At 39.0% G+C, this 25103-nt stretch overlaps 5 protein-coding genes across 12 annotated transcripts in view; 3 read left to right on the forward strand and 2 right to left on the reverse strand.

Moving 5' to 3' along the window:
• Window positions 1-7727, reverse strand: part of LOC132200185 (receptor-type tyrosine-protein phosphatase S-like) — a 23050-nt gene extending 15323 nt beyond the window's left edge. The window contains exon 1 of one of the 2 annotated variants that reach the window (XM_059625446.1): window positions 7583-7727. The gene's annotated coding sequence lies outside the window, so the exon portion shown is untranslated. Of the gene's footprint in view, window positions 1-7578 lie in introns of both variants that reach the window. The other variant, XM_059625447.1, reaches the window with a different exon arrangement.
• On the forward strand, window positions 5-13221 carry LOC132200182 (uncharacterized). Of its 2 annotated transcripts, none has more exons than XM_059625441.1 (4): window positions 5-178; window positions 8765-9059; window positions 10494-11975; window positions 12360-13221. In XM_059625441.1, exons 2-4 carry the CDS (start codon window positions 8776-8778, stop codon window positions 13012-13014), a joined length of 2421 nt encoding a protein of 806 aa, XP_059481424.1. In that variant the 5' UTR covers window positions 5-178; window positions 8765-8775; the 3' UTR covers window positions 13015-13221. The 2 variants fall into 2 exon arrangements, with proteins under 2 accessions (XP_059481424.1, XP_059481425.1); XM_059625442.1 differs by lacking the exon at window positions 5-178 and adding an exon at window positions 7854-8011.
• Window positions 13222-13691: 470 nt separating this feature from the next.
• On the forward strand, window positions 13692-15434 carry LOC132200514 (general transcription factor IIH subunit 3). The gene is made up of 6 exons (XM_059626025.1): window positions 13692-13881; window positions 13953-14452; window positions 14636-14758; window positions 14815-14950; window positions 15168-15204; window positions 15270-15434. Exons 1-6 carry the CDS (start codon window positions 13869-13871, stop codon window positions 15334-15336), a joined length of 876 nt encoding a protein of 291 aa, XP_059482008.1. The 5' UTR covers window positions 13692-13868; the 3' UTR covers window positions 15337-15434.
• Window positions 15435-15751: 317 nt separating this feature from the next.
• On the forward strand, window positions 15752-24627 carry LOC132199466 (protein argonaute-2). 5 transcript variants are annotated; one of them, XM_059624190.1, is made up of 11 exons: window positions 15752-16030; window positions 18253-18375; window positions 19735-19857; window positions 19931-20343; window positions 20400-20574; window positions 20663-20885; window positions 20941-21088; window positions 21144-21413; window positions 21517-22193; window positions 22360-22563; window positions 22650-24627. In XM_059624190.1, exons 2-11 carry the CDS (start codon window positions 18255-18257, stop codon window positions 23086-23088), a joined length of 2793 nt encoding a protein of 930 aa, XP_059480173.1. In that variant the 5' UTR covers window positions 15752-16030; window positions 18253-18254; the 3' UTR covers window positions 23089-24627. The 5 variants fall into 5 exon arrangements, with proteins under 5 accessions (XP_059480173.1, XP_059480175.1, XP_059480174.1 ...); XM_059624192.1 differs by having other exon boundaries at window positions 18253-18369; XM_059624191.1 differs by having other exon boundaries at window positions 15753-16030; window positions 21144-21407; window positions 22650-24626.
• On the reverse strand, window positions 17376-18669 carry LOC132199467 (uncharacterized). 2 transcript variants are annotated; one of them, XM_059624195.1, is made up of 4 exons: window positions 18496-18669; window positions 18084-18196; window positions 17796-18023; window positions 17594-17735 (listed from the first exon to the last, which is right to left on the reverse strand). In XM_059624195.1, exons 1-3 carry the CDS (start codon window positions 18639-18641, stop codon window positions 17854-17856), a joined length of 429 nt encoding a protein of 142 aa, XP_059480178.1. In that variant the 5' UTR covers window positions 18642-18669; the 3' UTR covers window positions 17594-17735; window positions 17796-17853. The 2 variants fall into 2 exon arrangements, with proteins under 2 accessions (XP_059480179.1, XP_059480178.1); XM_059624196.1 differs by lacking the exons at window positions 18084-18196; window positions 18496-18669 and having other exon boundaries at window positions 17376-17735; window positions 17796-17938.
• Window positions 24628-25103: the final 476 nt, after the last annotated feature.

Below are 25103 nucleotides of genomic sequence, written 5' to 3' on the forward strand. Positions count from 1 at the left end.
CCCAGGCAGTTAGTCGCTCGCTCAGACGCTCACCACGAGCACGGTGATTTCGACGCACGGCATTTTATTCTTTCGTTCGCAGTTTGTTCGCGTTGACCTGGTCCCCTTTTCTTGGATACCCGTCTTTGTTCTCCGACCAACCGATTCGACGTTCATGACCTCTGACCCGTGCTGGCGTGTGAGTTAATTTTCTGTCAATTGTCATACATCCCATTGAGGTTTCATTGGTGCACTGAACAACTTAGGGGTCAAAATGTCGTGTGACAATATAACGATTGCGAAAAGTGTGAACACCAATCGATTACCATCAACGTTTAATTTATTGTCCATAAATGTTTGTGCCTTTCTTGATGTTAAGTCCACTTTTAGCTTAAAAGACTGAGCAATACAGAAAAATATTTTCTCAAAATAAGAAATTGTTTATTATTTTTCTGTCAATTTAATTCTTAAATTTTAACCAACTTTGACTATTTTTTATTAGAATATATTTGCAATACTTTTATTCTAATAATTTTTTGCCATTGAAATTTTTTTCACTTTCTTTTTATATCATTGCTAATCACAGTATATCTTTTAACCTTTTTAATTAGTATAAATTTGTTATCATTGAATATTTATGCATTTATACAATTAATAATTTTTTATTAATTTTATTATAGAATTTAATTTTTTATTTCATTGTTAATATTAACTAATTTTATTGAGATGATTCACAATAATTTCATTTCTTATTTAATTTTTCAGCTATTATTTTATTTAATTTATAAAGTTCACCATTAAAATTTTATTTTAAGCCGTAGCATTTCATATTTGTAAACAATTATTTTTAGTTTTAGTCTTTGTTGATTTGCAAATTACTTATTAAAGAAATCTTATGTATAATTAAAATGATTAGAATTACCAAATTACGCTCTTGTATTTGTTAATGACAGCAACAGTAACTTTTAATTATTAACTATTATTTAGAAACTTTTTTTTAATTTGGTATATTCTTCCCTCTATAATGAATGTCACACGTTTTTATGGAGTAAAAGTGGCTCTTTTATGCTAACACAAAGAGTAACAAGAGAGACGTTCGTGCGGTGCGTAATTGAGAATGAGACGAGCGAATCTCATGCGGGCGTATATGAACTCAAAAGAGAGAGAAGCTGTCTCTTTTTCCTTGCTAATTACATCGAACGAAAGAAGGAGAGTGACACATATTTAGCGAGCGAAAAACCAGCCTGGGAGAAAGGTGACAAAAGTATAAACATTATAAAATGAGATTGTCGCGGCTCCCACATGAACGTTGAGAATTTTTTTTCGGATGACACTGAAATTTGCGAAATTGGCACTCATTATCTTGATTTCACTGTTTCCAAAGAAAAGTTATAAAAGTCAAAAACCAAATTACAACTGCGCAGGAATGTTCTCCGCTGCTAATTGTTTGGATAACGGTGCGTCGCGAAAAATGCAATGAAATATAAAGTTAAATAATTGAGATGAAATCTGCGGAAATATGACCAATTTGTAAAAATTTAATGTTAAAAACAAATTTATGCTAAAAAAAGTTGTCCAGATCATGCTCTTATTTCTAATAAGATGCATTTACTTTTGTTAACAAAGAAAAATTAATATCCTTGGTACTTCAGACTAGTGTTCTATTTTTGATTTTTTTTTCATAATTCCAAAGAAAATTAATCTCGACAGCTGGTCTTTGCAAATTGCGTCAATCTTATTTATAATAACGACTTTTTTTTCTTTTATTGTGTAAAATAAAAATAATTGTAATTTTTTACTATTCATTTCTTTTATTAAAGTTGTTAAAAATAATAAATTGTAATTAAACAGACATTATTAATGATTATTTTAATAATTTGAAAATTTTAATTCTTCTTTATATGTAAATTTATCTCTTTGTCGATTGTTCATTGCAAAATTTAATTAGAATATTTTGTTAATTCTTATTTATTTTTAACACAAAATTTTGTTAGTTGTCCAGAAATCATCTTTCAATAGAAAACTTAATGCATCAAACTGGTTTTTCATTATGAGCAATAAGAATTCATATATTTTAATAATATCTAAACAATGTACACCTGTTACACTTTTCACAACAAGTGGGAAGAGGAGCCTTGAATCATCTTCAATCCAAGTGAGCAAATCGAGCGCGAGTTGCATGTTTGACGCAAACGGCGTGATTTAATTGTTATTATTTCATTAACTCATGCATTGAGAATATAATAATAAGTGTTGCACCAAAATCGAAAGCATAGGAAGGTCACACACGATATCGTTTTGTTGTTCACGCCGCCGCGCGTTATCGCTTAAGAATTCCACACGTAAATGAGCTTTCGGCTTAAAAGCTCTAAAAATAATAATGAGATCCTAAATCTGGACGACGGCAATAAAAGTACTCGGCACACATTACCCTAAATTCGAGCAAGACATAAAAAATATTACCAAAAGAAAAAGGACGTTCGCATTCGTGTACTAACGGGCGAGAAAAAAACAAAAGCGAAAGCAGTAAAGCAAAAATGGACACAAATTACTGCCCGGAGGTTTAAATTTATAAGCTCTCTGCAGATCGTGGGACAATAAATTTGCCGCAAGGAAGAGCACCGGATCGAATCTTCTCTGACCCGTGGGGCTTTGCCGTTAATAACAGAGTCTGGTAGCAAATATAGAGCTGGATTTCACTTCCAAATTTCGGTCTCGTTTTGTCTCTCGCGGCTCTCGTATAATAAATAGCCCAGCAATGCCGAGACTGAAATCATGCTGGAGAAAGAAAGAATTTTACACCAGCAACACGCTGCCAGTTTTTTTTCCGCTGGACTTTCTTTATTTCTTCCATTTGCTGAATAAATTAAGCCGCGTGCGGAATAAAAAAAAAATCGATCGCCGTTCACTTCGTCCGATTGTTTAATTGCTCTGCGTCGGATTATGCAAATTTTAAGTACGATCCCACGCGCTCTTAATTATGGCAGTCGGAACTGAAAGCGTCTTTTAAACTTAACCGGATAGTTAATTAGGTTGTCTCGAGATTGGCTTATCAACTTAGGCACTCGTTGTTTGTTTAATATTTAATTGTGACTTGGGCGAATCTCACTTTCTTCGTTAATTAAAATATACCGGACCGATGCACTTCTTCTTCTTATTGCAATTAAGAAATGCACTGGAAACAATTAAATTATTTGTATGTACAAGCAAGAAGTAATGCTTTCCATTTTATTAATTAACAAGAGGACATATAGGTGCGGAATGATATTGCACATTTCGAGAGAAGCAGGTGCCTGAGAAAATATTTGTGGTGGAAAACAATGATTGAATGAGATGCGGATGGCGAACTGATCTCGCAACTTTTCAATCGAGAATTTTTCCATTGTAACAAAGTGAAAGGTTTGATATTATATTTGAAGGTAATTTAAAAATAACTTTAATTTTTTGGATTGAAGTTCAGCACTTATTTAATTAACTTTTAAATTCCTCGATAATAATAATTTGAAAACGAAAACAGGAAAAACTTACTTTTTTATAATTTCTATAATTAACCATAATTATATAACAGAAAGTAAAATTTTATGTGGAGATTTTATTTGAAAATTCAATTTTTATTTATTATTATTATTATCATTGTTGTTTATTTGTCCACATTGTTACAATTTATTGTTTTTTATTGCATTATCGGAAAAATAACTTTAAATTGCAATGTTTAAGGACTCAATATAGACATAGCCAAATCAAGTCTTTCCAACAATAGAAGCCATTTTTGTCAATTATTGAAAATTTTACAAACCATTGTTGTAAAGACTTGATTCGACTGTGCCAATCCTTAGATTCGTTTTTTGTTTCGTAGAGAAAACCAAATCCGGCGCTTATATTTTCATGAAACAATACAATAAACATCTCACAAAAAGCCCAATTCCAATTCAAACACCATGAAACAAAACTCGATTGTAAAATTATTCTTCGGCAAAATAAAAATTCCTTTATATACATTCTCTCTTAAAAAAATAACAGTTTATTTTATACCACGAGTATAATAAATCTAACCATTTTACGCTCTATAAAATGCAAACATTACTGAAAATGTTATCAATGTTGGAATTGTGAAATATACAGAAAAATTCCTCCACTTTTATGAATTTTTATACAAGATTGAGGGATTCAACTGACATATATGCTGAGGAGGAAAAAGGATGTGTTAATTTCAGGCAAATAAAAACACTTTTCCTCATTAAAATTCAAACGAAGGCGATATAATTTCCACAGTGAGTGCGTTTGCGTGTTGCAAGCCTTGTGAGATGCATTGAGCGATTATCTTTTAGTCGGGGCGAGAACAATTTTTATTGTCTGGTGCTTTTCCGCGACGTCTCCAGCGGCGGCGCTAATGGATAAGTGAGGGAAGAGAACAATCCCGGGCAATCATAATCCAGAATGCAGCCGCCGTGGAAAAGTGTGAAATGAAATAAAAGAGAAAAATTCGAAGAGCTGCATCTTCGTGCACATTATTTCCGGCGTGCTCGCGAACGGCAGGCATGCAGAAATAGTGGAGCAGGTCTACACGTTAGTGGGACGCTCGGCTGCTTTCTTCGGCCGAATGTGGGAACCCCGTGGGCCATCCGTGGCGGAGAGAAAATTTCATCCCAGCACTCAGTGACCCCCGCGGGTCAACGGCTCCTTTTATTGATTATTTCATTTCTTCTCTTCATATGCGATATTTATGTCGTGCTCGATAAATAAACCTCGGTACTTTGCTTATTTGGCCAGTCCGGTCCGCTCGCTCTTTCTCTCCTTATTAAATAAGCGATTATGGATCGTCGGATATATTGTTTGCATACTTGATGAGCAGATCGAAAGTTCCCATCTTTTTTTATTGAGGGGAGGATCTTTTGATTATACGGTGCTGTTGAAGAGTATTATCATTTTCAAAGTAATTTGATACAGTTTGTGAAAGCTTACATTGTAAACGGCTCTTGTTTGTTTTCACCAAGTATAATCGTTGGCTAATTTTATTAGAATTTTGTCGGAACATAAAATCTGACATTGGAAATGTATTAAGCAGGTTTTCTGCTTATGATTTCAATAGAGGGAATTAAAAAACTATGAAAACTATAATACTAATTTCTAATTTTAACTGACACTGACAGAATTGAAAAGGAATTATATTGAGGGAAAACATACATTTATTTGCGAAATTAAACAGCAGTATATTTCAAAACAATAAAAATTTACAATTTAATACTTTTGTTAAATAATTTTCAAATTTTAAAATTTTATTAACATTTTCATTTTAATTTAATTATTATTTTTAATATTAGTATTTTTATATTTAATATTGTCTTTATTTTTATATATTAATATTATCACTGTGTGTAATTTTTTATATAATTAAAGTTTTTACAAAAATAGTTGATTATTTATTTTCCATGTTAAAAAATTTTGATAAATCATCAAATAATTTTTTTTTCTCATTGTGATCTCTTAATTTTTCCTACTAAGTAAAAAAATTCGCTACAGTCCATTTTTATCTTGACAACTTTTGATGAATTATTCATCAATCTTTTAGCACGCCTTGACATTTACGGTTCATATATTAATTACAGTACATGCTTAAATTAAACAGTACCGCCCATTTAATAATTAATAATTATAATTTCATCGCGCTGATGCAAAATAATCGCACGGACCAAACAAGTAGAACCAATTGCATTAATGAACATGTGTGCGCGCCCAAGCCGAGAACGCTCTCTCGCACGCGGTCGTGGAATTTCTCACACCTGATTGCGTCAAACAAGCGGTACGAAGAACTTACGCGGCTGGAAATTAATTTGAATTACATCACGTAGCATTGTACTTTTAATTGCCGATTGCACAGAGAATAATGAGCAGCTCGGATTCGGCTGCTCCAGAATTTGGCGCCGAGAAAACTTTTAATTTCCATGAGAGCTGTCGAGCTTTATAATTGGATGTTTCTGCGCGGGTTTTCGAGTGCACGGCGCCCTTGAGGTGTCGCTGGGAATTTTCGGGCTCCGCAATTAAGTAATTTTGGCAAAATCCGGTCAGTGAAGGTATTTAAAATTAAATTTAATAATCGATTATTAAATTCAAACGCACAATTCAATTGCGCCGTCAAAATAAAAAATTTCCAAACTTGCATAAAAACATTGCAATTTAAATGAAATTCACATATATATGAATCAAAATTAACTTATTTAAGGCACGAGTTGTTTGGATCAAATTTCTTTATAAATCTTAAACAACATTTCATTTTTAAACATTTCTCACGACTCGACCGACCTCAAAATAGATCTGTCTAAACTCGCCTTACAAGATTTGTGACAAAGTTTATTTGACGATTACCTAAATCGTGATGCTGGTTTGACACTACTTTAGAAAATGCGTAACAGAGACGACCCACTAAACTTTCTTCTACCCGCAGAACTTCTATTTTATTCCAATTGCGTCACTCAAAATAGCAGTTTCTTTTCATTTGTACATTTCTACACGTGTGATTAATCGAATCTATTCAACCAAAAAATTAATTTGCGCCTAATTAGTGGCTTATTTCACATACTGTGTGTTTAATCAAGCGCGCCTTTTTTTAATTATTCGGCATTAGCGGTCGTTCATTATAATTGGCATCTCTGGTTTCTCTATAACCAAATGAAGCGTAATTAGGACGAACCTTTTTCATTCGGATAGGATCCCTATTTTGAAACTCTTTGACCCCAGTCAAGTGATATCCCAAAAGAAACAAACGAACAAGAGTCGTCGTTAATTCAGAAATTATTTGTGAAAAAATTCCTTGAAATTTCTCAATTTTCACTCGTCTCTCATCGCAGCGATCAATCATTTTTTTTATATTCTCACTTATGTATTTCGGTACAAGGTGCATAATTAACACGCGTTATGTGCGAAGCTTTGCATTTTTTGAGGACGCCCAACAGCCTTGGGCCGCATCTAGTGAAAGTCCTCGTGGTCCTCTCGCATCTCTAATCCGCACCAGGTCAAAAGTCGTCTTTCTAATTAACAAATAATAATAATCCTCGCTTCGCAGAAAGAATATCTGCGATAATTGCGTCTAATGGCGGATGGATTTCGCAGCTCCGAAGAGCGATGATCACTTTTTTTCTTTGTGCGATATGGACACCTCTGCTAATTGTATATGAGTGAAATCGCCTCTATTCAAATATATGGTTCCATTATTCGCGCAGGACACACGCGTCTGAATGAGAGGACTAATTAATTTCTCTCTCCGCATACATTTCCTTGATTCGAATATATGTATGATTTTTACAAATTGATCTCTGACATTTGAGCTTCTTATCTAACTCAAAATATCAACTAGATTTCACCAAAGACCCTCATTCTTGAGGTGAAAATCTCATTAAAAGCAGGTGTCTATAATTCATTAAAAAAGAAACTATTTGTAATTAAAATGACAGATGGACAATGGGGTCTCGATCCGAATATTTATGGTCATGCGTCCGCTTCTAGTACCGGAAGGGGAGTGGCAATTTATTTTACAACAAACGAGAGACATAATTTTAGGGGCAATTTCTTTAAAAACTAGAAAATTACAACGGAAAAATTCACCTACCTGGCGAGTCGATGAGTGCAGCGACACTTCCGAGTGGTCGGCGCGGCGAGAAAATCCATTATTCGCCTTAATTCGGTGAGACACGGGTTGATTGCTGATATTTTTGCCCGATTCGCCATTTTTTCCTCCAGCGAGGAAGTTTCTGGAGTTGCTTGAGCAGCAGGCGAGGGAAAAGGAAATGAGGGAGGGTTGGGAGGGAGGGAGCGCTATGTGCCCATGCAGCGGCATTGGAATGCGCTCCCACCAACGCTCTCTCTTTCTCTTATCACTCGCCGCTGCCCTTGTGCCCTACAAGTCTCCTTGGAAGAAAATGGCGAGAACGGCGAAAATTATCATGAATCGCCACCATATCACAACGAATTGAGGCAAATGGGGAATTTTCTCTTTCAGCCGACCACTCGGAAAAGGCGCCGCATAAACAGGTCCCAGGTATGTGAATTTTGCCATTATTTGTTCAAATTAATGCTTTCCCGTTGATTTTATATGATCTTGTCACTTTTCTCAAGACCCAAGACCCATTAGAATATAAATTAAATCAGATTAAACTAAAAATTTATTGCATTTTTTTTATTATTTTAATTATTTATAATTATTTCATTTATTTTATAAAAGGCAGTTTCAAATGTATATTTCACAACTCTTTGATAAATAGTTTTACACTTATTGTTTTTTTGCTTGTTTTTACTTCTGAAAGTATTTCCCAATGAAATGAAAATTAAATAAATGTATTAAAAAAAATCAACAAGTTTTTTTTTATTCATCTGGATCAGATCTGGATAGAGACTATGATCCTTCCCAGCTCCATTCCAAAAGCCTTCCAAATTAGCCAGGTGCCTCTGGACTTTATGAAAAGCCCCCATTTGGTGCAGGAATTCCAACAACTCGAAACGGCACCAACCTCGAGCAGGCAAGTTCGGCGCCTTTTGCGACACCTCCCGAACATGAGTGACGATACAGAGCACTTTTTGACGCGCCAATAACGTCAAAGCAATAACATTTTGAATATTTTGAAACTTAAATTTTTGTGTATAATTTAAAAACAAAAATGTTAATTTTGCAGAATCTCTTGTACGATCTTAAAATACTAAAAATAAATCTTAATTATCATAATGTCATTTAATTTTGAAACTTCAAATATATTTATTTTTTTATTTTTAATTCTGTGTTTTATAATTTTTGTAGATGCGAGGGCCATGAGAGCAGGCGTGGTGAGCGCGGCCCTCGTCCTGCTGGCAGCAGCCGCCGGCGCCATGGACGTGGCGCTGTCGCCGCCGGCGCTGCTTTTGCCGTGCGAGGGCCTGGACACGTGCCAACAGGGCGAGTTGGGCGAGGGGTCGTCGCCGGCGCGGGCGCCGCGTCTGCTGCCGCTGGACACGGACTGGAAGGAGCGCAACTGCATGTGCGACCGCGAGTGCAGCCGCCACGGCGATTGCTGCGACGACGCACCCAGCATTCAACTCACCGCCAAAGAGCAACTGTGAGTCAAATAATTCAGATCGTGAAAAAACTTTCCTTTCCTCCTGTTCGTCTTTGTCACTTATCCTGATTAGCGGCGTGAGAGGCGTTTTCGTTCAATGTCAACTTCGAAACCGGAATTTATGAAACGGAAAGTGGTTTTTAAACTGACACGACACGGCATTACTATAAGTGCATTAAGCGTTTCTAGATAGAAATTTTTTAAGTACAGATTTACCGAACATTGATTTTTCTCATTTTAAAGAATACATTAAAAAAAAGGCAAAATTTGTCTAAAAATTGGTTCTAAGTTCCAATTTTTGTCAAATAGTAACAATCGAATTCATTTAAATAAAAATACTTTTTTTAAACACTTTCAGTGCCAAAAGAAGTGCATAAATTAGAAATATTTCAATGTATTAAAATATGTAAATTAAATATTGATTAATTTATAGTTTTTATGTTTTTTCATAGATAAACCAGAATGACGCAATTTGCAAAGATCCCTTGTCAGAGTGATTTGTGCTAAATTTTGGAGAAATTTAACAATAATTAAATAGGCTTTCCACCAGTCTTTCTATTCAAGCTATAAGGACGCCCATTATCAATTTTATTGTTTCTGCTTCTAAAGGCGAAAATTCTAAATTGAAATACCTGGAAAAATGTTTTGTAATAAAATCCCATTAACAATCATTTTTCAATATCTTTGGCCTACTAGCATTTGAAACTTTCTATTAACCGAAAACTAATATCTTATTAAAATGGACCACCAAGAATCCACTCAAAATTTACTCACCCAAATAAACACCTGTTTAGAACCAATTATTTACAATAGTCTCGTTTCAATACGGCGCTCTCGTTACAAATTTAATACTGACACGGAGTGTGTTAAAACGTTAAAAGGCACGCTTGAGCACTTCGCGTGAGCAGTAAAGTGTGTGTCTGTATGTTATGTGAGCCGCTTTATCTTGAGTAACGCGCGTAATTCGCTGTGAAAATTGGTTTTATGTTATAATAATATAGGCTATACATATCTGGCCGATGCTGGGAAGTGTATATAATTGCACCTTATGTACAGTTTGGCGTTCACTCGCAAACATGCGGACCAGTTTCCTGGTTGTTTTTGGGTGAAAGGTTGTGGCCGAATAAAGTAATTTGCATTGCTAAACTTGTATAATTTGGTGGGCCATTAAAAATTAACAGTTGGTTTCTCAGAAATGAGAATGAGCCAAAGTTATATGTTTAAAAATTGGAAAGGATTTCTACAAATTTAAATTTTACCAACTAACAATTATTTTAACTTAAAAATGATGAAAAGTGACTAAAATTTGTTCTTCAACTTCCTTCTTCACATTATAACTAAAAAAAAATTAGACTCTTATTCTATTTTATTAAACGTTTACCAAAAAATGTAGACACACGTAATAATTCTAATCTTTAATTTTCCATTTTTCAGACCGTTTGAGTGCAGAGAACTACGCAACTTTGGTGGCATCTACCTCATCTCCTCCTGCCCCTCCAATTATTCAGCCTCCAACGAGACTCTCGAGGGCTGCGAAAATCCCCATTCGAACTCAACCCACCGCGACCCTTTGGCCGATCTGCCGGTCACGGACCGCGAGTCGGCCCTGACCTATCGCAACGCCCACTGCGCCGTCTGCAACAACGCCAACCCGAGTAATTTGGAACTTTGGGCGGCTCGACTCGAGTGTCCGTCTCTGCACTCGGCCGACCAGATGGAAGTTCGACGCAAGCTGCGCTTTGAAAACGGAACGTGGGGCGTGTGGCTTCCGCGAGTGGAGCCGCCGAAGCCGCCGCCGACCGAGAAAGAGGTCAGCGACAAGGTCACCGCCTTCCTCCGTCGAGGGCAGCAACGCCGAAGCAACAACTCGACGACGTCTGCGGCCCTTCTGCAGCGCCTCAGACGCCGTCAGCAACGCAGCGTTTCGTGGCACGCCTGTAATGTTGACCCTGTTTTGCCCGAAGGCCTCGTTCACCTCATCCGGAGGTGCCGACCCAACGTGATCGGACAGTGTCCGGACACTTGGCGCGAGCCGAAGGTGGCGGAAATGTGCAAGGCCCACACGGCCCACGTTTTCCACGGCGTGGGTCGCACCTTCAGGAACGTCTACTGCGCCATGTGCTCAGGCGTCCCTGTTCAAGAACTGTCCTGCCAAGGTCTGTTGGGCACCAGAAATGGAATCTACAAGGACTTCAGTCCCACGGCCTTTGCAATTCTGTTTGACTTTTCGCCGACGCACACTTGCCACGGAAAATTCTTCGATCCTTTTTACGGCTCCTGCAGAACTCTGGTGTGCCAAGACTCGCCGGACACTTCGGACTGCGTGTCCAAAAAACCCAAGTCTGAACCTTTGAGGCAACAAACCACCACCGAAGAATCAAACTCCATTCCGAATGACTCGCCGAACAAACTGGATTGCAACACAGTCCAGTTGTCGGCGGAAGAATTCACCGTAATCGATCCGGACACTCTGCTCGTGTCCCATTCCGGTGTGCAACTAAGAGAATTTCGGCTCCTGCCCAATGGCTCGGCCATTCTTTGCAAGGAGCCGCTTCTGCAGGACGCCGCCAGCTTTGCCGAAGACAGATTTGGAGCCGCCCTCGGCTATGTGACCCTAGTTTGTCTTGGGGTGTCCATAATCTGTCTCGTCCTGCACTTGCTGGCCTTCTGTCTGTCAAAGACGCACAGAGCGTCGGCTAATAATTTGGCTTCTTTGTGCATTGCGCTGCTGGTTGCCTACATAGCCTTTTTGGTTGGTCAGGTCGTCCGTCAGCATCACGCCTTCTGCGTCGCTTCGGCGGTGCTCACCCTTTACTGCTTCTTGGCCGCGTTTTGCTGGATGCTGGCCATCGCCGTCGACGTTTGGAGCTCACTCAGGATGGCCACCACTCAACTGCGGTGCTCTTCATCATCAAAGTATGATTTTTAAAATAATTAAAATCAATTTTAATATGTATTACTAAAAATTAGGTATTAAATTTAGTTTTTATGTTTTTAAACTTTAAACACAGAAGAGAAATAAGCAGTCTTGATTTGTAAGAAAAAATTATTTTAATGTTTAATTTTTTATGTAAAGTAATGGATTTTATTAAAAATTTTATTTAATAAATGCAGCTTGATAAATATTTTACTACTATATAATGAAATTAATTTCCATTTTTAATATTTCAATTTTTACCTTTTCAACTGTTGATAAAATCCTTATTCATTAAAAAAAACCAAAATTTAAAAAATAGTATAACCTTAAGTATTAAAGATATTTCGTGTTATTTAATTTAATTATTTGCTCAATTTTTGCAGATGGAAAAGATTTTTCTTCACTTCCCTGCTGTGCTGGCTGATTCCGGCCATGATTGTTCTGGCAGCTGTGCTCATCGAGAACGCTCCTGCCGGCGCTGTTCCCGAAATGCTGCGGCCTGCCTTTGCCGCCCGGCCAGGCATTTGCTGGTTCACAAGCCGCCGCTCCCTTTTGCTCTTTTTCGCAGCGCCAGTTTCAGTTGTGATGCTCCTGAACGCGATCTTCTTCACCTCGAGCGCCCTCATGATCCACACCTCGAGCATTTCCAGGACCGACTTCCGGCTGTACCTGCGCCTGGCCGTCCTGATGGGCCTGACCTGGTCCGTCGGCCTCTTGGCCGGCTTCCTCGACACGCCCGCCCTGTGGGTGGTGTTCGTGGTGCTCAACAGTCTGCAAGGGCTGTTCATCTTCCTCGCCTTCACATGCACAACCAAGGTGCTCAAGGAGGCCAAGGACAATTGCTGTTGTTGCTGTTTGCGGCGCCGACGACGCGGCGTCATCAACACCGACAGCATTCAGGGCATCAAGGGCACCACCAAGGTGACCAGCAGCGCCGACCTTTTGCCCTGGTCCGCCTTCTCCAGCAGCGTCATCTCCACCAAGTCGTCGCTGCACAGTATGGACTCGAGCAGAAGTACAGATGAGACGCTTTATTGAGATTTTATATTATTTACAATAAAAATTCTATTTTTAATTGATTGAGATGGAATGTGTAAAAAGTTCAAACTATGTATTTTTGTACATAATAAGCAGAGAAGTGCATTTTCCTACATCTTGTTTTGTATAATTTAATCCTGTACATATCAGCCAAATAAATGTTTAGTGAATATATAAACAAAATAGAATAAAAATAAGAGTATAATATTTCATTGTTTACTTTTCCTTTTCCTTGATCCCTTTGCTAATTTTTAGTTGTAAAATAATCTTATCACCAAGAAAAGTTAAAATTGTTCAATCAGGTATTCTTTTTATTTTATTATTAACCTTTTGGTTTTTTCTTATCAAAAATCAATTTAAGTGCATGACACACGTTTGCAAAACAGGAAGAGGAGTTTTAATTATTGCTTTTTAACTCTCACTCATTGGGATCACAATAATTATTATTGTTTGTTTCAAAATTTTCCAATATGTTTTTTTTCAATGAGAAAAAAAAACCTGAAGACCAAATAAGCAAAATTTCCTATCTTTTGACAATTTTCCCTAGCCTTTGCCCCGCATAAGCACAAGTGGATATCCCGCCTTTCACGGCAAAATTTTTATAAGAGCATCGGCAAGGATTTCCATTGGCCCTCGATCCCTACCACAAACACTGAGCAACCAATGAAAGCGCCAGATTTCTTATTCAGCTCATGCTCGTGTTTACAAACAATTTGCACAATTTTACCTCCAAGAAAAATCAAATTTTTGGCAACTGCTTGCAAAATTTAAATGTTATTTACTCGTCTGAAGCTTTGACTGAAAATTCTTCACATGATTTCCTCTTAACCTTTTTCAAAAACGATCTCTAAAACATGGAAAACGAAGGTTGTTTGCTTTTGTTAATTTCTAAATTATTTTTCAAAGATTTTTATTAATATAATTACTATGCATTTTAGATCAATCAGAGTCGAGTCTGTTAGTACTGGTGCTGGACATCGGGTTGAGCAGGGCGACCACCCTGAGGAATGACCCTGCCCTGGCGGCGCAGGTGCTCGAAGCGGTGATCGCCTTCAGTAATGCTCACCTCATGATGAAGCTGAAGAACCAACTGGCCCTAGTGGCCTGCGACACGGAAACGACCGAGTGGATCTACCCTGAGGACAAGAAGAGCGACTTAGCAGAACTGCGGCAGCAGGACGGCCAGCACGAGTTGTTCAATGAACTCGAACGGACCGTCCGAAGGAAAATCGCCGAGTTGCTAAAACGCAGTGCCGGGGCCACCGGCAAGGGCGAGAGCATGCTTTCGGGGGCCCTCGGCAGGGCCCTTTGCTACATCCACCGACTGCAGCATGAGGAGAGAAGGGTCAACGCCAGGGTGCTCGTGGTCACTGCCAACGGACAGAGTGTTTCGCAGTACATGAACTTCATGAATGTGTTCTTCACTTCTCAGAAATTGGTGCGGATTTTGAAAATATTTAAATTTTAATTAGAAATAAAAGAAAACAAATTATTTTAAAAATTTCAAATAATATAAATACAAATTGTCGAGTGTTTCTAACAATTTTTAGCCTGATTAATTATTGGAAACAAGTTTTCATTTTGCTATTAACTGATTGATTATTTTTTTAATTAATTTCAGGGTGTGTTGATTGATGTTTGCTGTTTGGGACCCGAATCGAGTCTTTTGCAGCAAGGCTGTGATATTACCGGAGGACAGTACTTCCGAGCGCCTCAACCGCAAGGCCTCCTCCAATATCTTTTAGTAATTATTACTCATATTTAATTTCTAAGCAAAATATTAAAAAATTATCACTTTAGTGGGTTTTCCTGCCTGAACCGCTGCTTAGAAATAAACTCGCTCTTCCTCCGAGAGTCAAGGTTGACTACAGAGCTGCGTGCTTTTGCCACAGAGAACTGGTGGACATTGGATTCGTCTGTTCTGTTTGTTTGTCGAGTAAGTTTGAAATAAGGAAGATAAAATATTTAGTTTGGAAAATTATTGAGCCTGTTTGCTTTTTGTTCGAGTAATTTGGGGATGCTCATTTACAAACAAGATACGATGCCTAATTCTATTGAAAATAATCACTATTAATCAGTTTGATTGATTATTAAGTAAACTGTTAAGCTTGTTGAAAGTTCATTTTTTTATAATTATCTTGTTCTGATTTCAGTCGTCTGTAAATTCAGCCCAATATGTACAACATGCCAGTACGTATTAAAATTATTAACGATTTTGAATGAAATTGGATTAAAAAAAAATATTAATTTTTCAGCACTGTTTTCAAAGCTCCTGGTGCCCTGCCTGTAAAGCCGAAGAGGAAAAAACCCAAATTGGCATAATAAGAAGACTCATAATCTTTTAAATTTAATTTGTTAATAATAAGTAAAAAAAGAAGCTGAAAATAAATTCATTGATCCGAGTTAAAATTTTGGATCAAGTGAAAAAAAAGTGAAGAGAGGATCTGTTTTTGATTAACTATGCGTCTGAGCGCATCTCATTATTTCACGCGGAGCTTGTTGATCTCGGTCGCCATCTCATCTAATTTGCATACGCAAGCGGTGGCGTTAATTAGCGCGTTTCGGCAAGAAATTTCGGGGGTCATTCCTCCCGCTGCGAAGCAAGTTTGAACGTGTTTTGCAGCAGCGAGGCGCGAGAGGGGAGGGTGTAGAGAAGGGAGAGCCCATTACGCTTGTACATTGCATGGGAGAAGCGAGGAACACGGGCCGAAGCGACTTCTCTCCCGAGCGAACACTCTCGTCAGAGGCAGGGAAAGCAAGCAGATTTTATTGATTGCAGAGTGAGTGAGTGAAGTGAAGTCTGCGTCTGGCCCAGCACCACTTTCGGCCCGAATATATCGTTGTTGTTGCGCGAAATGCGTGTGCCCGTCCGCTTGGCGTGTTCGACCCCCAGGCCCGGCTAAACGCGAGCGCAGACGAGGAAAAAAAACGTACCCCACCGGCCGCCGACGACAAACGCAAGAAGAAGGAGTTTTGACACTGCCGCCGAATATTATATTCGTGTAGCCGCGCCGAGGTGAGTCAAGTGCGCAGTTGAAAATAGAAAGTGCCGTGCTGGTGTGCGCGCCCGGTCGCGATATTTTTTTCGGCCGCCGAACCGCTCTCGCTCGCCCACCCCCGAATTCCGTCGTCTCTTTACTTCATCCCCCATTGTTGCGGGGCGACCTTGAGCAGCAGCAGCCGCCGCGCTTTGTCTCGTGAATGTGTTGCCGAGTGGCCTAGGTCAAGTAAAAATGTATGATGGCTAGAATTCCCCCCGCAGCATGCACGGAGACGAGTCACGGCGGCGCCGAGCCCCCGCTCGCATTCGCTCTTGATCGGCACCCCGACGGCACCACATTCGCGTGCGCTTTTGTTGTTGTTTTGGTCGGCCGACAGTGCCGAACCATACGGAACAACGACCGGCTTTCGATCGCATTTTATTTTATAAAAAAAAAATTTTTGCGTGAAGAGAAATTTTGCTATGAAAGATGCGCTGATATTTAGTTTCAGCGGTTTTCGTAATTTTCGTGAATATTTGAGTTCAGGAATTTATATGTCGAGCGATTTAAAAGGCAGACTTTTTTCTTTCAAAATTAAAGCAAATGGCCGCTGAAGACGAGCCGAAATTTCAGGCTCGATTTGTCGTATGGCCTCCCCTGCTTTACATAATTTTCTTCATTTTTTTAATTTTTATTAATAGTCATTAAATAATGAAGATAAATATAAAGATAATTGAAGTGGTGTTATTTTATAATTCTCATATGAATTAATCGTCTAAAAAATAATTTTCAACTAATAATTTTTTTAAACCTGCGAAAAATTGGCTTCGACAATATGATCGAGTGCCAAAATTCTGGGATCGCGACCTAAATTGCGATTCTACTTTGCACCATCATGTAATAATACACCCACGCACTATTCTGTGGAAAACAACAAAATCCTTAATTTTTTTTCTAATTCAAAGTTGGACCGTAAAAATTAATTTATTTAATTTCTCCTTGAAACTGCAACGGCGCAAATTTTAAAAACTTCTGAATGATTAAATTAACCCTGAGAATTGTTCTAGAAATTTACATGCATATTATCTCATTAAGATTGGTGAATAATTATTGTCCTAATTGGCAATCGTCAATCTGTTAAAGTTAAAATATATTAACGTCTGAAGATAATCTAATCTCTAATTGGCCAAACTGGCTCTTAAACATTACTTCATAAAGTTTTTTTCCCTATCAGTTTTTACCAGTTCAATTTCGATTATTTCGTAGATATAAAAAAACAGAAAAATTTACTCATAAATATGAATTAAAAAACATTAGACTTTATTTCTGATATATTTTAAATCTACGCCTATTTAGTTTGCAAGATTTTGCTTGTTTCTATCGAAATTGGAGTGAACTAATTAAAACCATGTAATCTTGGTGAAATTCATCAGGTTTAATTCTATCATCTTTACACTTTTTTTTTTTATTTAGTTAGTGATTCATGCTGCAGGACTAGATTTTGACAGATTGAAACATTCAGACTTGATAATATTTTTTTAACATGGCAAAAAATTAATCGACTGGCTTTAAAGTAACAAACCTCGATAGGAAGTATGCTATTATAATTGTAGAGATAGTGAAACAAGTCACGAAAATGTACCAAGTGTCCTCGTCGAAGATGTCCGTGAACGACGGGACGTACTCGTTGTACAGGGTGTCGATCATCTTCATGCTATACTGCTTTTCCTGCCTCATGGTCTAGAAAGATAACAAAACTTGCTCATTTCCTGTCTGGCCCAAGTTATTTTGTATCCTTACCACTGATTTTAGTTCTACGCTCTAGTCAGTCAAAATGCGTCGTCTAGTTCTCGGCTGATTACCTCTTCTTTTTGGCCGCCAATTGGTGCGACGTCTTGGTCGCTTTTGTTTTGAGTGCCGTGCCGACCTCTTCTACTGGAGCAAGCGGTGTGACGTGCTTGTTGTAGATTTTCAAAATTTCCAGACAGGACAGATTCTCGCTCTTGACGGTTACTTTTCCGCCTTCGTCTAAAATTAGAATTCAAATTAAATTTAACCGTTTAGGTATAAATAATTTAATTCACTTACTCAATTGAATTTCAACTGACGGTGTTGATAAATCACTTTGAACTTCTGTCTTGAGAATGCAATACAAATTCGTGTCCAGCACACTCTGGTCTGAGATGTGGTACAAAAATTTCCTGCAAACCAAACAATTTTGTGTAAATTAATACATTTTTTAAATTTTTAATTTCAGAAATGACGAGCACGGAAAGGATCAACGTGCCCTTGGGCAGCCCCACCGAGCCAGTTCAGACGGGCTCGACAATTTTGTCATCGGGGCAGGGATTGGCAAGGAGCGCTTGTGGATACGGTATGTGTATGTATAAAAAAATTTGTTCAACATGTCGAGTTCCCTCCCGTCCCCTGAAAGTAGGCTGTGCCGCACAATTCATCAGGCGAACGCGTGCACATTTCGGCGTCTGAATTCTCAATTTACCTGGTCTCGGGAGCTTTTTCGTGAAAGGGGTCGAATTTTACTACGATCCGCTTGGCTGGTTTCAATGTGATCAGCTTAACCTGCTTTCTAATTGCGTCTAAAACGCCCGATGAACGTTTTAGAGAGCCAGATGTGAAAATAGACATTTTGTCGATTTTTGGGCTCTGCACTGTTTACCAACTTAATATTACTATATATTTTAAATTTATTATTTAGTTTCTAAATATTTTGCTACTTTAATTATAAGATTCTTAAATATAAACTTGTTGTTGAATTTAATATTTTGAAGGTAGTTGAAATTCATGAAATTAATTAAAGTTCTCATTGCAAAATAGTTTTGTTACCTTGGTAAAGATCATGACGTCGTGAAAGTGCGCGCATCTGAAAACGGCAGCCAATTGGCGCCTGGAACCATTGTGACGTCACGTGACGCACCGCCATGTTGCTAACCGAGAAATTTGGAAGTGGTTAGTTAGTGCGTCTGGGGGGCTCAATTAATTCGTTTTTGACCCGAATTTGTTCACAAAGACTTAAAAATTTCGTCGGAATTCCAGAATATGTTCAACGTAGGGCAGCGTGAGTATTGATTTTGAGGCCGAACAGCCTCCGTTTCGCGAATTTTCATTCGGAAACTTGGCAGCCAACGGGGGCCTCAGCGAAGAGGTCATTGCTCACCCTGGCTGTTCCTCGCATTTCGAATTTGAATGAGTCACGTTGAGGATTCCCCCTGTATGTAACACTCGCTTTCATTTTTAATTTAAAATGATTTTTTCTGTAACCATTTGAAGAAGCATTCTTAAAAGAAAAATGAAGCAATTTATATTGGTAGCTTTCGTGTGAAAACCATTTCCTCTTCCCTGTTCCAAGAGCTAGGCACATGTTTGACCCATATCTCCATTTTGGATACGCCAACGCAGTTCAGTAGATCAGATTTACTATTTTTGGATTCATTAAACGCTTGCAATTAATTTGGTCCGCTTATTTTTAAATCATTGGTCACTTCTTATTGGGAATTTGCTAAACAACGGGGTCCTAAAAGGGTGTTGGCTCTCACAAGACAAATGCGACCAAGTTGGCAAGTGAAATAATATGGCGTGGCCCTGTTTACATAGATCGGGATGACAAGATAAGAAATATAAAGCTCGTCTGCCTCGCCAGCACAGATAAAGTTTCCCGACCAAATAAAACCGCAGGCTATGTTTATTCAATTCTGCTAATCTCGCTCTTTTCCTGTTGCAGCTCCCCCTCCAGGGCCTCCAGGTCCTGGGCCGGTGGGGCCCCCTGCCGTTGTCCCAGCTGCAGGCATTAACCCTGCGTTGCCCCCAGCAGCGCCCAATCCGGCAGCACCAGCAGATGTGCCAGGTATGATCTTTTTACTTATTTAAAAAAAACTTTGTTATTTTGACATGAATTTTTCTAATAATTTTTTTTTTAGTATTCATGTGTCCAAGAAGACCAAACTTGGGCCGTGAGGGCCGGCCCATCCTGCTGAAGGCCAACCACTTCCAAATAACAATGCCGAGGGGCTTTGTGCACCACTATGATGTCAATATCCAGCCAGACAAGTGTCCCCGCAAGGTCAACAGGGAGATCATAGAGACCATGGTGCAAGCCTACTCTAAGCTCTTCGGCACCATCAAGCCTGTCTTTGACGGCCGCAACAACCTGTACACCCGAGACCCTCTGCCCATCGGCAACGACAGGGCCGACCTGGAAGTCACCCTTCCAGGTGAAGGCAAGGATAGAGTCTTCAGGGTCACAATCAAGTGGGTGGCCCAGGTCTCTTTGTCCGCTTTGGAAGAGGCCTTGGAAGGAAGGACCAGGCAAATTCCCTTCGATGCAATATTGGTACATATTTATTTCAATTCGGCCAGTTTGAATATTAAAACTGTAATTTAAAATAGGCCCTTGATGTTGTGATGCGTCACTTGCCATCAATGACTTACACTCCAGTCGGCCGCAGCTTTTTCTCATCTCCTGATGGCTATTATCATCCTCTGGGAGGAGGTCGTGAAGTTTGGTTTGGTTTCCATCAGTCTGTTCGTCCTTCCCAATGGAAGATGATGCTGAACATTGATGGTGAGTTAGTTTTAAAGTTGCTTGAAATGGTTCTTGTTTATGTAGAAAATTAGTTTAGTTTGAGTATCTAATATGATCTTGTTTGCAGTTTCTGCAACTGCTTTCTACAAGGCCCAACCTGTGATTGAGTTCATGTGTGAGGTGCTCGATATCAGGGATGTCAACGAGCAAAGAAAGCCACTTACTGACTCTCAAAGAGTAAAATTCACCAAGGAAATCAAAGGTCTGAAGATTGAGATCACTCACTGTGGTGCCATGAGGCGCAAGTACAGAGTCTGCAACGTCACAAGGAGGCCAGCTCAAATGCAATCGTAATTAAATAAAATTTCTAATCCAGCTGCATATTTAGTAAAATATCTTTTGTAGCTTCCCTCTCCAGCTCGAAAACGGACAGACTGTTGAATGCACTGTGGCCAAGTACTTCCTTGATAAGTACAAGATGAAACTTCGCTATCCCCACCTTCCATGCCTTCAAGTTGGACAGGAACACAAGCACACATACTTGCCTCTTGAAGTAACTATTTCAATTGATTATGCTACTTGGTTGACTAACATTACTATTTTATTAGGTGTGTAACATTGTTGCTGGACAGAGGTGCATCAAGAAGCTTACAGACATGCAGACGTCGACCATGATCAAAGCAACAGCCAGATCTGCTCCAGATAGGGAAAGGGAAATCAACAACCTTGTGAGGCGGGCTGATTTCAACAACGACTCTTACGTCCAAGAATTTGGATTGGCAATCTCAAACAACATGATGGAAGTGAGAGGACGAGTCTTGCCCCCGCCAAAACTGCAATACGGAGGACGGGCCAACTCCATCAGTGGCCTGGTAAATGTACATTCACAAATTTTCTTTTTCAAAATCTTATACAATCTAATACATTTATTTTAATTTTTAAACCGAGTTTCTAAAATTCATTGTAATTTTGCATTTTTAGACCTGTGTGAAGCAACAAGCTCTGCCTAACCAAGGCGTCTGGGACATGCGTGGCAAGCAGTTCTTCTCTGGTGTTGAAATCAGAGTTTGGGCAATTGCCTGCTTTGCTCCTCAGCGTACTGTGCGCGAAGACGCCTTGCGCAACTTCACCCAGCAGCTGCAGAAGATAAGCAATGACGCTGGTATGCCCATCATTGGCCAGCCTTGCTTCTGCAAGTATGCCACTGGACCTGACCAGGTCGAGCCCATGTTCCGCTACCTGAAGACAACATTCCCCGGGCTGCAACTGGTGGTTGTCGTTCTGCCCGGCAAGACTCCAGTCTACGCTGAGGTCAAGCGTGTTGGTGACACCGTCCTTGGCATGGCGACGCAATGCGTGCAGGCCAAGAATGTGAACAAAACATCGCCCCAGACGCTGTCCAACCTGTGCCTCAAGATAAACGTCAAGCTTGGTGGTATCAACAGCATCCTGGTTCCCAGCATCCGACCCAAGGTTTTCAACGAACCAGTCATCTTCCTTGGCGCCGACGTCACACACCCACCAGCCGGTGACAACAAGAAGCCAAGCATTGCCGCTGTTGTGGGGTCCATGGACGCTCATCCTTCTCGCTACTCGGCCACTGTTCGGGTTCAGCAGCACAGGCAGGAGATCATTCAGGAACTCAGCTCCATGGTCAGGTATGTTATTGAAACACTTTTTTTCAATGAAATTTATTTATATGATGAAAATTTTACCCTTGATTGATGGCTAGTGATTTTCAAGATTAGTCTTTCTGAAGGATATTCATTTCAAGCAGTTGGCTGAATTTCTAAACTGGAGCTAATTAAATTTTCTTTGTTTCAGGGAGCTGCTTATAATGTTCTACAAAAGCACCGGTGGGTACAAACCAAATAGGATCATTCTATATCGAGATGGTGTCTCGGAGGGTCAATTCCTGCATGTGCTCACTCATGAATTGACTGCTATTCGCGAGGCCTGCATCAAGCTGGAAGGCGATTACAAACCAGGCATCACCTTCATTGTTGTCCAGAAGAGGCATCACACCAGGTAAGAAAATAAATTTGTTAACATACACTTTTTATTTTTGAAATTAAGAATTTACAGAAATTAATCAATTCTCAATTTTCTTCTAGGCTATTCTGTGCAGACAAGAAAGAGCAGTCGGGCAAATCTGGCAACATCCCCGCCGGTACAACAGTGGACGTGGGCATCACTCATCCAACAGAGTTTGACTTCTACCTGTGCAGTCACCAGGGCATCCAAGGAACGAGCCGTCCGAGCCACTACCACGTTTTGTGGGACGACAACCACTTCGACGCCGACGAGCTGCAGTGCCTGACCTACCAGCTGTGCCACACCTACGTCCGCTGCACCCGCTCCGTCTCTATTCCGGCGCCGGCCTACTACGCTCACTTGGTGGCATTCAGGGCACGTTACCACCTGGTCGAAAAAGAGCACGACAGTGGCGAGGGCTCGCACCAGTCCGGCTGCAGTGAAGATCGCACTCCTGGCGCCATGGCACGCGCCATCACTGTGCATGCCGACACCAAGAAAGTCATGTATTTTGCCTGAGCAAGTATTATTCCATGCAGGCAGCCGTACCTTCTCTTGTCACCACACATCATGTTTTTTCTACTGCATATATTTTTTGATTCTTTTGACACGTGGAATCGGCCCATTCCATAAAACACATCCAACTACACGAATAGAAGAGTTCCATTGTATTTTTGTCTCTCGAACTTGATTGGGGTATCTGAAAGTGTTGTAAATCAAGTTATTTTTGAGGTTGACACAACTTGCCAGATTAACAGCTGAAAAATCCAAATTTTTCTAATTCTAGAAGGACCTCTTCTTGTCGCTTTGTTTCTTGTGATGTTCTTTGGGGTTCGGACTTCTTTTTTGTTTAAGGAATGTAAAGCAACGAGGGCTGCACAAATCAAGTAGTATTTACGTTTCACTGAGGAAATGCCAGAAATCATGTAAAGCGAAGAAAATGTTGTGTTGTTGTGCTCTTAGTGTTTGTAACTCATTTCCATTGATAAGGAAAATTGTGAAAATTTGACCACACAATATTTATTCGCAATGGCTCTGTTGATTAGAATCGACTATGGAATTAATTTAGGAAAGCACTGAACAACGTTTTAGTCACCTTGTGTTCTGACTTGCAAATGACGTAGATGTTAGACGTTAAATCAAGATCTATTATTTCTTTTTAAAATTAATGCAGCCAAGAGAATTCAACAAGATAGAATACTGTTGATTTCTGGTCCCATGAAATATCAGAACCAGTTATTTGCTGACATAAAATTATTGAACATACGAATTCTCTTGGCCTTTTAGAAAATCCATGGTTTTATAAACCCTGTGACTTAACGGAAGCGAATAAGAAATGTCCAAGGAAGGAATTCTGGCTGAATTCCTTCATTGCCAATAACAATTACTTTGATGGAAATTATTCCGAACCCTGCCTTTTATTATTTTGTAAGCTGTCGTGTGTAGCTGTTACTAAAGAAGCAAAAATGTAATCATACTAATTATGACAAGGTCATGTAATAAATGAGAAATTAAAGTAAGCAAGAAATAGGAAAAGGGTCCACGGAGAGCCGTGACAACCTCTCAACTGCATAGGCAGTCCCGTGCACAATCAGCTTTTCAGACAACTGCTCGAGGCTACCTTTCGTGCGGCTTCACAGGACCTCCACGGCGCTCTGTTGCCCTTGCCACCACCATTATTATTCACGTAAATTGACAATGATTTGCCCCCCGAATTGGCGCTCCTGATTGATACTTACTATAACGTTGTAGAATGTACTTTGTATCGCATTAATATAATTATAGTCTTGGATTTTTCCTCAAGTTTCTCTCCGTTTTACAATTGAATCAATTGGTTATTCAATTATGATCACACACAGTGCTGGCAGTTAATTGGTCGCAACAAAACTGATCGCAAGCGCTGCTGAAAGAGAACAAATCATGAAAACGAATTTGCTATTCAATTATCCATTAATCGTGCTTTGTGGCGTTAGTAATTATACTTACATTCATATAAAGATTACTTCATTGTCTTAAAAGAATAAAATCGTCTATCGTTTAAACTTCAACTAATGCTTCTCTTTGAAAATATGAAAAATACCCAACTCATTTAAAATTGTTAATTCTACAAATCCTAATTAAAAATAGGAGTAAGGAAGACCTTGAAGCAGACACATCATTTATATCAAAGAACAATTCAAGAGGAAGTTTTTTAGTAGTCATTTAAAAGAATTTCTCAAAAAGCTTCCAATTTTTAATCATTAGCAATCGAGTGTAGTTCTAAATTAACAAGTGACAATGAAATTCAAATTTTACCCAAATATTGTCGGGGAAATAATTTCACAAACAAATCCACTAATAAATTATTGTTAACAAAACCAATTGAACAAAATTAATTATCAAAGGTCCAACCATAAACATAAAAACAAATTTTGAAACTTAAGATTTGTATATTAATAAATAAATCAATTAAATATTTTTTATAATTAATTTATTAATGTTTAAAAATCGATAAGATACGATTTAATTTTTTTTTTCATTTATTTCATTATTAC

Source organism: Neocloeon triangulifer, unplaced genomic scaffold, assembly GCF_031216515.1.
Source record: "Neocloeon triangulifer isolate White Clay Creek 2 clone unplaced genomic scaffold, ASM3121651v1 ptg000014l, whole genome shotgun sequence".
Taxonomy (NCBI): Eukaryota; Metazoa; Arthropoda; class Insecta; order Ephemeroptera; family Baetidae; genus Neocloeon; species Neocloeon triangulifer.

Excerpts from the sequence above, each read along its gene's own strand:
- LOC132200182 (XM_059625441.1), top strand. The coding sequence starts at position 8,776 with ATGAGAGCAGGCGTGGTGAGCGCGGCCCTCGTCCTGCTGGCAGCAGCC. Across the intron at positions 9,060-10,493 it reads CTCACCGCCAAAGAGCAACT|ACCGTTTGAGTGCAGAGAAC; the intron begins GTGAGTCAAATA and ends TCCATTTTTCAG. Across the intron at positions 11,976-12,359 it reads CGGTGCTCTTCATCATCAAA|ATGGAAAAGATTTTTCTTCA; the intron begins GTATGATTTTTA and ends CAATTTTTGCAG.
- LOC132200514 (XM_059626025.1), top strand. Across the intron at positions 14,951-15,167 it reads CTGTTCTGTTTGTTTGTCGA|TCGTCTGTAAATTCAGCCCA; the intron begins GTAAGTTTGAAA and ends TTCTGATTTCAG. Across the intron at positions 15,205-15,269 it reads CCAATATGTACAACATGCCA|CACTGTTTTCAAAGCTCCTG; the intron begins GTACGTATTAAA and ends TTAATTTTTCAG.
- LOC132199466 (XM_059624190.1), top strand. The coding sequence starts at position 18,255 with ATGACGAGCACGGAAAGGATCAACGTGCCCTTGGGCAGCCCCACCGAG. Across the intron at positions 19,858-19,930 it reads AGCACCAGCAGATGTGCCAG|TATTCATGTGTCCAAGAAGA; the intron begins GTATGATCTTTT and ends TTTTTTTTTTAG. Across the intron at positions 22,194-22,359 it reads GAACTCAGCTCCATGGTCAG|GGAGCTGCTTATAATGTTCT; the intron begins GTATGTTATTGA and ends TCTTTGTTTCAG.
- LOC132199467 (XM_059624195.1), bottom strand. The coding sequence starts at position 18,641 with ATGTCTATTTTCACATCTGGCTCTCTAAAACGTTCATCGGGCGTTTTA. Across the intron at positions 18,197-18,495 it reads GAAAAAGCTCCCGAGACCAG|GAAATTTTTGTACCACATCT; the intron begins GTAAATTGAGAA and ends TTTGGTTTGCAG. Across the intron at positions 18,024-18,083 it reads GTCAGTTGAAATTCAATTGA|ACGAAGGCGGAAAAGTAACC; the intron begins GTAAGTGAATTA and ends TTCTAATTTTAG.